Source organism: Paroedura picta, chromosome 3, assembly GCF_049243985.1.
Source record: "Paroedura picta isolate Pp20150507F chromosome 3, Ppicta_v3.0, whole genome shotgun sequence".
NCBI lineage: Eukaryota > Metazoa > Chordata > Lepidosauria > Squamata > Gekkonidae > Paroedura > Paroedura picta.
In genome coordinates, this window is record NC_135371.1 from 106,049,385 (window position 1) to 106,061,590 (window position 12,206).

At 42.5% G+C, this 12,206-nt stretch overlaps 1 protein-coding gene across 4 annotated transcripts in view; it reads left to right on the forward strand.

Moving 5' to 3' along the window:
- Positions 1-11,685, forward strand: part of PPARGC1B (PPARG coactivator 1 beta) — a 185,845-nt gene extending 174,160 nt beyond the window's left edge. For all 4 annotated transcript variants that reach the window (XM_077327098.1, XM_077327097.1, XM_077327099.1 and 1 more), the window contains 2 exons: positions 3,168-3,322; positions 4,555-11,685. In XM_077327098.1, the coding sequence (XP_077183213.1) occupies positions 3,168-3,322; positions 4,555-4,658 (259 nt within the window). In that variant the 3' untranslated portion in view covers positions 4,659-11,685. The remainder of the gene's footprint in view (positions 1-3,167; positions 3,323-4,554) is intronic.
- Positions 11,686-12,206: the final 521 nt, after the last annotated feature.

A 12,206-nucleotide genomic window follows, 5' to 3' on the forward strand; every position in this document is an offset into this window, starting at 1 on the left:
CTGGAAATATTCTTGATTTAGATCTCCCTGAACTTTCCAGGACTGATATTGGTCTGACTGTCTGTCTCTCTGCACCCCAAAATTCAAAACAGTTGCTGGTAAGGGCTGGCCAAAGCCCATAGCCCAGGAGGGACACACCCGCAACTACTCCACCCCAACCACAGTCTGTGAACCTCTACCTTCCTCTCTACATCACTGCTCATCTCTAGATTATAATGATCAGCTCTACAGGCAAAAATGGCTACTTTGGAGGCCGGACTCTGAGACATTGTACGATTTTAAAGCCCTCCTCCAAATCTCCAGGAATATCTCCAATCCAGGGATAGCTAACCTCCAGGTGGGACCTGGAGAGTTCCTGGAATAATAATAATAATAATAATAATAATAATAATAATAATAATAATTATAATTATTATTATTATTATTATTATTATTATTATTATTATTATTATTATTATTATTATTATTTATTTCCCGCCTCTCCCGACAGGCTCGAGGCGGGTCACAACAACTAACCCCATTAAAATTCCTATTAAAACATCAAACTACTAACATGACGGCTAAAAAAACCATCCCTCCCCCAATTATCAAAGAGGTGAAGAGGAAAGGATGGGGGAGTAGTGTACGCTCCAACTGCTGGGGGAGCTCATCTGCAGAGTATATAGATCAGCACCCCAGGCAGAAAGGGCTGCTATGGAGTTTGGACAGGGTTGAGGAGAAGAAACATTTAAAGGCCTCCCACGCAGGTTGTTGTGGAGTTGAAACACTTGAGGCCTACTGCACAGGATTGTTGTGCAGATGAAACAGGAGGCAAAAGAACCTCCGCAACAGCTTCCAGTCTCACCTGCACAGCAAACCTGTGGTAGGTCTCAAATCTGCAGAGAGTTGCTTGGCTGTTTCTTCCCCCATAGCAGTATTTTAAGTGAGAAGAGGCTTTTCTGTGGCCTCCCTGTTAGCCAGTTGTTTGGCAGAAGGGGAAAGCTCCCCCCCCCCTCAAAAGGAAGGCCCTCACCCATGCCCTCAGTCTCCCCTGCATTGCTCATGGAAACGCCTCTCTCCCCTCAGTCAAGGGCTGTCAGAGGCTTCTTCGGAGCAGGCCTGAAGAGAGGGGGGAGTGAGAGCACTCACCAGCCTCTTGCCCCCTCTGTCAGAGTGCTGAGGCAAGTTACTGTTGGACATGACAGTTAGGGCAGCCTTGGGGCGAAAAGGGCTGGCACAGCCTGTCCAAGCCTCTGTTCTCATCCCCCTTGGCAGCCCTACTGACCTCCTCTCCCTGCGGTGCAGATGGGCAGTGATGTCTCCAGATTGCCCCTGGCTGGGCTGGGTGTGCGGGCCCTGTCAGAACTTTGGCCCAATGATTGGGCCAAAGTCCTGAGTTGGCGTGACCTGTCTGAGGCTTTGTGCATCTCAACTGGGTAAAGCTCTGTCCTGTCCTGCCTTCACCCGACTGGCTAGAACTCTGGTCTGTCCGGGTGAGGTCCCAATCGGAAGGTGCTTCATGCCTTCCAATTGGGCCCTCACCTGGACCGGCCCCGCCCACTCTCCGCCCACTTACCCCTTAACCAATTATGTATACTGCTCCCCGAGCGGTTACAGATATTGAGGAAGTAATGCCAACTAGGAATATTAACAGAATTTTACAGAGAGATCTAGGTACTCTCACCTGGACATGTATTCATGAGAGCCAGTTTGGTGTAGTGGTTAGGAGTGCGGACTTCTAATCTGGCATGCCGGGTTCGATTCTGCGCTCCCCCACATGCAACCAGCTGGGTGACCTTGGGCTCGCCACGGCACTGATAAAACTGTTCTGACCGAGCAGTGATATCAGTGCTCTCTCAGCCTCACCCACCCCACAGGGTGTCTGTTGTGGGGAGAGGAATGGGAAGGCAACTGTAAGCCGCTTTGAGCCTCCTTCGGGTAGGGAAAAGCGGCATATAAGAACCAACTCTTCTTCTTCTTCATTTATTTAAAGCAGTTACAACTCACTTTTCTCAAGATCACTAGAACTCATGAATGTAGACTGTGATATTTGGCTGTTGGGAACATGAGAGTCAAGCTTTCCAAATGTATCCAGATAAACTAACCACAACCTATCCTAGAAGCAACTTATTTATTTCATTTTTACCTTCCCAAAACGTTAAAGTCAGTTTTCAGTTCAATTAAGAAAACTGATGAGTCATGCTAAATAAATAGGGGGGAAATGAGGCAGGAAAAAATGAACAGGCAACTGAGCATCTTTGATAAAGACTGAAAAATTGTAAAGTCTAATATATGCATTCATAAATGACGATGTATCCTCACATGGGAACTCATCTCCTCAGGTTTCATGTGTTGGGGTCATTAGTTTGCCACATCGGACAGAAGGCTTGATCTTACTCTGAAATGATGTGGTTGCTTTGTTTTTTGCCAAGGAGGCAACTTGGATGGGAGAATTTTCAAACAGCCTTCATGAAGTTTGAGGCAGACCTCTGTGAGTGCCATTGTGAGGCCAGCCATGTGTCCCTTTACATAAACTGGGTACAGGTTCTTCTGACTGTGCTGTTTCAGAAAGCAGGTGTTCAGATGAGGCATATCTGAGTGCTGCCATATGCTATCAAAGTGAATAGTTCTTTTTGATATACTAATTTTCTACAGCTAGGAAGCCTTTAATGCAGGGCATTCCCCTCCCCAATCCTTAAAAGATAAAAGTCGTGAGGAGTCACCATGTGACTTCTGAATATGTAGATCAGCCTTCCATTGACCTGTACTCTGCACTGTATGTGTCTGTGAATATCTAATGGTCCCAGCACTGTGTGCACAGTTTAAAAAGTAAGATCAGCTTACTTTTTTCAAAGCAGAATGGAAAATATGTGGGAAATGCCTGGTGAAATTTCAGGAGCGGTGGGTTAAAGTGCTAGAATAAGCTCTTGATCCTTCCTGTGGCAAGCAAACATAATATGTGAGATAAACAAACAATCAAATACCCTTTGATTTCAGGGTTGCCACATTGCTTTGTGCTTAGTTTTGATTACCTTATCCAAATATGTTTGTTTATTGTAATTTATAGACAAAGCCCTAGACTTTAGTGAGCTGGGCCGAAGCTGGCAGAAGAACTGGAGGTTCATATGTAGTTGGCTATGCTTATATTGGCTCTTTTGTGTTTGTGTGTTTGTTTGTTAATTGCTCAGGGGAGATAAATATGGCTTTATCACATACCGGTGTTCAGAACATGCCGCTTTATCTCTGAAGAATGGTGCCTCATTGAGGAAAAGAAATGAGCCTTCATTCCAACTGAGTTATGGTGGCTTCGGGCACTTCTTCTGGACCAGAGGCATTGACTTGGGTAAGCCTGCAATCATGATGAGCCAAAAAGATCCACTTCCTCACTGTGGTCTTCATTTTGGGCTGCAGTTACTGGCAATTATTTTTTTCAAGTCAAGAATAGCCCAATGAAGCAAATGAAGGCAATGAAAAATCTTTCCTGATACATGCTGCATAAAACCCACTAACTAGATTGTACATACAAAACGTGTGCTTTGCCATTGATCCGTGACCCCTCTTCATGGCAGTGTCTCCTCCATAAGCTGTGCTTAGAGTTCATTTCCTCCCCAACAGATTTATGACTATTCTTGGCTGCTTTACACAGTCAGGGATTCCTGAAGTTCTTTCAGAGATGTTTGGATCAGCCATCTCTTTCTACGCGTAGGCGTATTATTCCAGGAATTTCATCTACACAGTTTTTAATTCACTTGTCTTTGCAAGGAATGTTGCACTTCACTTGACTCTGCATCCTGGAAATAGCAAGTTTGATAACATGGACATGGCCAGTTACCTCAAGATAGACAAGACGAGAGTCCAAAGTGCGTTTATTATGAATTGCTGTCTGTTTTTAACTCCCTTCAGCTGTCAAATCCTTCCCTCAGATTTGTGAACTGAATCCCACAAAGAAATTAGGGTGAAACTACATAAAGAATATCTGTGATCATATCCTACAATGTTCCTTTTAATACTAAAAAAGCAAACATCACCCTGAACCTGGTGCTGTTCCATTGATAGATGTCCCAGGAGTCTTCTAGATGCTATTTACCACGGTGGGTAATGACAGATATTCTTACCCCATTTTTATATCCTCCACAATTTCTCTTTAGGGATACAGAAAATACTGGGAGATCCACAATGCAATCCTAAGCAGAGTTACACTCTTTTAAGCCCATTGACTTCAGCATATTGCCAGAATTGTACTGCCAGTCATAGATCTTCTTTGTAGCATGTAGTTTTGCCCTAACCTAAGTGCAATTGTCCCTTGACAGTTGTTTGTGTCAGAAGGTCAGTTCTCCTTAATTTTAATCTTTAGTTGATAGCATATAACCCCCAGTTTTGTCAAATCAGAAATTTCAGCTATCAGATGTGTGCACTAGTTATTTTAATTCCCCTCATACCTAAAAACTTGGAAGGATGCTAAATTATTCTTATGGCTTTTTTTAAAAAAAAGGAAAAGGAATGCATTGTTTGGTTCATCTGTATCCTGCTTAGTGTCTTCATGACAGGTTTGTGTTTGGTCTCTCCCACTACCAGACTCCAGTACAGAAGAATCTTCCCTGGCTCCAGTAAAAAGTAAATATGAGACCATGGATTTCGACAGCCTGCTGCAGGAGGCCCAGGAAAGCCTGCATCGGTAACAGCCTTAACCTTTGAGGAATACCTCAATACCTCAGTCAAGGCACTTCCAATATGTTTACGTTTTCAAAGAAATGATCAAGTATACAACAAGACTGAGAGAGAGACTGCTGTCCCTTTAAATCGATGTTTACATTGAACAAGCTGCTTCTGTCTGTGAGTCCCCATGGTGTTAATGTTCCACTGCCACACATTCGTAACTTTGCTTCTGAATGGTTGTGTTAGGATGAGCCCGTAAAAGCCCCCTGTCCCCTTCTCGTCCACCCCTATCTCTGACTGGCCCCTATTCCCTATTCCTGCCGTGAAGTTGCAGCTGTGTTCACCATAACTTTTTTTTTTGTCTGTAGTGCGTGATGATAAAATTGTTAATTGTGAATAGAATCAGGATTGTAAACTAATTTTTAATAGAAGAAAGAAATATATACTTATAATGTATTTATGGCTCAGATGTACTGTAATTCAGATTTATTGTACCGCTTCCTTGATTTTTTAACTATGCACTGTAATGAGGCACTTGCCCCTCCCCCAAGCAGATGTGGCCAGTACAGAAAGGTACTCCTCAGTTAGTGGCTCAGGTGAAATTGCTTTCCCTCCCTGGTGGAGAATTCCAGTTCAGCTCTTAATGGCATTATCAAATGATATATTTTTCCATATTGCTATAAGCCATTCTTTCCATTTTCATGGGCTGAGTTGTAAAATCTCCATTCCCAAATAGTTAATTGCATGAGATTCAATGAACTGATTGAGCAGATTGGAACTGGGGTACGTAGGAAGAGAGTTTTCAAACTGTGAATTTCTAAGAACACAAAATTGGCAGTGTTACAAGTTAGTAAAGCTCCATCTGTCTTCCATGCCAGGAAAGCAGAAAGACTGAAAAGGTCTGGGAGTTACCCCAGAAGGATTCTGCCAAAGGCTTCCTTATCATAATGTACATTATGATGGCAGCTGTTGTTTCACATGATCTCAGTAAATAAAATGTGGGCGTTCGAAGTACAGGAACAGGGGGCAAACCATTCAAGGCCATGATGTCACATTATTGGTAGCCTCAGGAATAGGTCTTTACCACCTGGCCATTTTAACCAAAACAACATCTCCTGCTAGATGGGTAGCAGGAGGCTTTCTTGGCAATACCTGATAAAATGGGGGCAAAAAAATCCATGCCATTGCTCTGGAGAGGAGGATGTGATGCTCAAAGCCAGCTAATGGTGTATAGATTACCAGCTGGGCATGACCACCTACTGTAAAACTATTCTCCTCAGTGGAGTCTAATAAGCCATACCATAAATCATCTAGCCATAGTGGCAGTAATCCAGGATCCTGGCTCTTCCCATCAAGAAGTTTGTCAAAGGACCTGCTTTCTCCCTATCCTCCAAAAGGCACAAAATGTTACATATTTATTGCAGCTTTTTGACTTTTCTGTAGCTCCTTAAGGCTTGTTCCCTTGACTGGCTTCTTATGGGTTCACTAACTCTGCAACCCTAAACCAGGTGACATCCTTCTTAGGCAGAGGTAGTCAAACTGCAGCCCTCCAGATGTCCATGGACTACAATGGACGCTGGCAGGGGTTCATGGGAATTGTAATCTATGGACATCTGGAGGGCCCCAGTTTGACTACCCCTGTTCTAAGGTCATAGAAGCCAATAGGCTTAGAAGGCTTCAGCTCTTCTTAGGGCTGCGCTGAAAATCAGCCTAGCCAAGGTTACAATGGTTCAGGGAAATGGGTTATAGAGAATGGGACTCTTTGATATTAGCCCGACGGCCAGGGCAGAGGATATGAGCAACCTTCCTGATCAGAAAATTGTTAGGGAAAGGATCCCCTCCGTAACTGCCACACAGTTTGTTACCTTCTCAAGCAGCTAGTACTCACCTGTATAGCAGACACTATACAATGAGGGATGTGAGGGGGAGACCAAGAAACCAACAGAAATGTCAATAGACAGCATTTTCCAGAAGGGACCAAATAATCTTGGTAGGTTTTCCATCAGTTACCGTATCTGATTTATTTGTCACATAAAGGGGAGACCTCTGGGATTCAGCCATCCCATGTAGATAGATTATTAGAGCCTTAATTCTACCAACAGATAGATTATCTTCCCTAAGGTCCCTCTTTCATTAACATTTATTCAACTATTGCCAACACCTTAGCAACTTCCCAGTTTAGCTGTCCAAAGCCTTACATGTCTAAGTAGTCCCATTGACTCAGTAAGAATTGCACATGCCGAAAACACCACAAGGGAGGTCACAGTGTCCTGTATGAATAATTTGATTAGTTCTCCCTTTGGATGTGCAACTTTTAATGTCATGATTTCACAATTGACTGCAAAAGATTTTTTTTAAGTCAGTATATTTGATACTGCACATTGCTTGTGCCACCTGTGTCTTGGAACTTCCTGAGAAATTGGAAGGCTCTTCAGTCCTCCTGTAATCAGCCTGTAGTGAGGCCTGGCCCAAAGGAAGCATCTGCTATTGACAAGTGCCTCATTGTAGCTCTGCCTTTTTCTGTCCTAGTATTTCCTCACCACAATGATGTTTACATGTGATTGCTATAGAGCTTACTGTAGAATGTATATAGCGACACATTTAGGGTGGGTAGGACTGTCCTGTCCTGTGCTGTGCTGATGTTTTCAGAGAACAATCGAACAGAGGGGGGGGGGAAGTAACCATCCCAACAATCAAAAAGTGGAATTCTTCCATCTCCTGGCTCGGTTATAAAGGTGGATCACAGTTCAGATCCCGATTTGGTCAGAGAGATGGAAAATGCATCAAATTGTAAGCCTGTTGAAAGGGTTGAATGTGTCAGAGGAGGAGGAAGAGGAGGATCCTTCTGCTCTTCAAAAGGGGCAGCATTCAGTAGGAATCCTTTGCAGCTGCTGATTTGTACTTACTTGGCTTCAAGAGGCTGGACTTGCCAGTGATATTTGAGCATACTCTTTGGAGGAAGGAAGATCTGGTAACGCACATGGCCTCTCAATCCCAGCTTCAGGGAGAGGTGCAATAAGTGGTCTTTGTGTTGCCTGAAGCCTATAATTTTAGTTTATTTTTTGCAAGAAACTTCACTAGGACTTTATGCAATATGCACACATGTGCACAAGTGCACACGTTTGGTGAAAGGGTATGGGTAGTGGTTGGATAGTGAGGCCTTCTCACTGCCGCTGGGGACGGCACCAACCCAGTACTGTTGAATGTAGAACTGGACTGGCATGTTTAGAGATTCAGTGCTGGTTATGGCATACCAGTAACCGTGATTTATTTTCATGGCTATTTTAGAAGCACAGCTAAGTTTATATTAATCAACAGGGGTCAGTGTGAAAACTCTTTGCCCTTATATACGCTCTTATGGTGGCTTAGGAAGTTGCAATCAGTCATGGGGCAGGAGGATAATAGCCGGGGAGGCTCCATGTGTGTTCCAGCAAGTCATCCTGAGATGATACTGGCTGAAGACCCAATTCTGTATAGCAGAGGAGTCTTCTAGGTTCAAAGGAGTTAACCCCCTTGTGTCCCTGTTTGGGGCAAGCCCAGCTCAGCCCACCAGCTCTGTACCATGGCCTGCTCCATGGACGTCCTGTTTGCGGGCCTAGCCTGGCACTGCAGAGAGGAGGGTGGTCAAGTACCACTCAAGTGCTGCAACACCCCCAGAATACTATGGTTGCTTGGCTTGGCTTGGCAGGGGGTCCTGGGATTGGGTGCTATAATTCCCTACCAATAAGTTGAATACCTTCTGAGAGTTCTTTTTCCTCAGAGGAAGGCTTTCATAGTCTAAGGAAGACGTAGTATAGGATCCCAGCTATTATCTACCACAGTGTGAACAATTTTTACCCAGGTTGTTGGAGATAACTCTTTTTGCTTTAGAAGGGCAACTCTTTTTGCTTTAGAAGGGCATTTGCAGGATGCCATTTGGTGTCCTGTGTTGGAACTAAAAAGTTAAGGGAGGTTATTCTTTCCTGAGATTGAAAACTATCATTGATTTTATCTCTTACTGTAGCCATCACTGCCAGTAACATGTTTGGTCAGATCCTCCCTTGGTGCAGTTCTGTCCAGCTCATATTGAGTTCACAGGGACAATGCATTGAGATCCCCTGGCTAAGAATGTCCGAGTGCCTCCTATTTAAGGAAGGGAATCACTTACCTTCACGTTCAACCTTCTGTCCCTTTCCAAATTACCATGCTTCTGTGTTTTGCAGCCTAGACTTCTGTAGAGTCTGTCTGGTTTACTCCTCTATTCTTTCTGGTAATAATATGCATAATGCCAGTACCTCCTAGAGTTGACGGGCAGGCCTAGCCATAAAAACAAGCAGTGGAACTAGCCTAGATAAAATAAGGAAAGAGAATTCGTTTTTCCTGGATGTTTCGGAATAAAGGGTGTATTAAGAAAGGCAATCATTTGGGAGACATTTATTTTTTTAAATAGAAATAGTTATATATATCTAGAGAGAGAGAGAGATGTGTGTGTATCTGAATGTGTGAGACAGAAATCCCCTCTGATGTTCATTTTTTTAAATCAGGAATAATAATAATAATAATAGGAATAAGTCATAAGCCATTTTCTTATCCTCGGCCCTTCATCAACCATTGATTAATGTGAAACACAAATTAATGTGCTACATTCAGCGAGTGAATCCTTTGGAACATGAAGAGAGTAGCATTAGAAAGAGGATTCCTGTGGCATAGCTGGGTTTCAGTTCTCTCGCCTCCCATCATCTGAAAGACTCGTATTACTGCTCAGAGTGACTCGCCTGGGCCTGGCTACCTCCATGACATTCTTGTCAACTTTGTCTTGCATTTCTGTGATTAGTATCAGAATTTTCTCATGAGCCTTAGCAGAGTCGCTCTGTGTGTGTATATCTGTACGTGTGCATGCAGATGATTCTGCCTTTTCTGTTCTTTGCCAGATAAAATAATAAGCCATTAGGTGAACCTGAGTATTTCTTCTGTTGTTTTTCTTAATCCAACAGGGTAGTCTGTATAAGTGCATGAAGCCTTTTGCTTTCCACTTAGCTCTTCTTTTTTGAAAACTCAGCAAAAATCAGTATGTATGTAGGCTTCATTTGTATGAAATGCTGACATTCCCTTGTGTATATTATGGCCCTTTCCCTGTGGTTCCCTGCATCCATAAGAGCTGATTGTTTAAATATTTTTAATATGGTTTACCCATGAAGTGTTTCTGGATGAATACAGGTGTCTCCATGCCCTTTGGGAGCCATGAATCCCCCTCCCCAAAAAATCCAGGGGGTTTGTTCATTTTGCCTTTATATCCTGATAATTGCAAGCCTACCCTTGGCAATAGCTGGAGAACCAGTTTATTCTAGGATACATGCCACAAAATACGCCCTCAGAAGTCGAAAAGATTCATTGAGCACCTGAGACAGGAATCTCTATGGTGTAGACTACATAACCAATAAATTAAAATAAATACATGTGCACAAGAAACCAGTGTATCAGGGAGAAGACTAAGATACAATGTTTCTTCCTGGTTTTGTGTGTGTGTGTGTGTGTGTGTATACACATGTGTATATACAAACGTATTGGTCAGGCATTCCCTGGAGATAGGGGATTGGAGCCTGAAGGGGGTGGGGTGGGGTGGGGCAAGGGAGAGACATCAGTGGGGTATAGTGCCATAGATTCTGCCCCCCAAAATGGGCATTTTCTCCAGGGGAACTGATGAATGTCAGCTGGAAATCAGTTGTAAATCTGAAAGATCTCCAGGCCCTGCCTAGAGGTTTGCAGCACTCAGATACAAGTTTGCTGCTTCAGTGAGGCATAGGAATGAGATCTCTGAGTCTGGCTTTTGTGAGTCTCTGAAAATAAAAGTAGCAAGATGCCATGACATCATAGAATCATCTCCCTGTGTTGGATTGAACTGAAGGGTAATGAGGTGTGCATCAATCATAATTCCATCCATCCTTGGCAATCATAGCCCAACTAAACCTGAGCTGTGATCCATTGTGCCTATGGAGCGCTCCAAAGGCAGAGGCACTTTCTTCATTGTTTGCAAATTCTGATGGTCAAAGAATTCTGCAGCGTTGAAGAGAATAGGCAGCCCAGCTGGTGCCTGACTCAGCGGTTATCAGAGTGCACCCAAGCTACTCGATTGGGTGCTGAATTTTTAAAGTATTTGGAGGAAAAACTATTTCGGGAAAGCTTTTTATTTTTTTTCTAAGTGGAAGAATCTGTGTATGATTGTGACTAGTAGGACAAACCCCTGTAGTAGGACAAACCCCTGCAGCCACTGGTGCTTTAAGAGGCATTATTTATTGGGAAGCTGGAAAAAAAGCAATTAATACCACTATTTGCAGTGTGTGTTTATGAATGTATGTGAACCAGAGAGATTAAATTGATGCATTTCTTGAGAAAGGTGTAAGAATTTCACCTAAAAGAGGGGCACATTTGCTATATTATTTATAATAAATGCTAGATCTTAACTTTTTTTGGAAAAAAAATTGTTAATAATTAGAAGGGCCTAATTCTTCCATTCTTTTACATGCATTAATGATATGGTGATTTTCTCTTGGATAAGTAAAAGCAGTAGAATTGGCCCTTCTGCAATTTTAAAAAAATCAAGTTTTTAGTTTGTTGTTTTAAAAAAAAGTAGATGATTTTATATTTCACATAATTTTCTCCCCCCATTTTGTTTGTGTCCTTATTTATGTAATATACTTTAACTTTAATTGGCATAAATCCTTAAGCCTTTTGTTTGTTCTTGTTATTTTTTTTAAAAAAAAGATTTATTTCTAGTGTGCTTTCAACGCCTACCTTCTAAATGAGAGAACGTTTCTTGTATTTTTACATTGTCAGATTCTATAGTTTCGTAGAGGATTTAACCAAATTGCTCAATGTATTCTCTATATCTGTCTGGTGGGTATATAAAAGTTCTATTTTAAATTGTGTAAATACTTCAGAACTGGTTTCTTTTTGAGACTCCCCCGCTGTGGAGTTACTTGTTTACATCACAAAGACTGTAGAATCTCTACATTCATGTACTGTAAATAGTGAAGTGATCTGCCTATAAATAAATAAACCATAACAAATATATTATGAAGTCTGGCTTGTCCTACTTGAGTATAAATCCCTTTGTGGGGAGTTGTGGGTTCCTGTGAGGGAGGAGGGTTCTGTTACAAAAAAACTGCATTCATAAACTCCAAGTACACATTGTTTTGCAGTTCTGAGATCCTCATGTGTGTCATGTTGTCAAGCTACAGAAGGTCAGTACTGGAAATCACCACCTCCATATTACGTAAATTGTTTTCCATTGTGTTCCAATGCATTCAGTGGCTCCATCTTGCATCAGTGGCTCCAGGAACTGGGATATAGGACCTGTATACCAATGGTTGAGGACACTGTCAGAAGTGCCGTGTTTCACTAGGGAACCAGCAAAACAAAAAGGCAAAAAAAATGCCAAATGATCAGTAACTAACTTATTGTTACATGAAGCAGAGTTGTTCTCTCTTGCCCCAGAGGGATGGACCAGAACCAATGGGATGAAATTAATTGAAAAGAAATTCCATCTAAACATCCGGAAGAAGTTCCTGACAGTTAGAGCGGTTTCTCTGTGG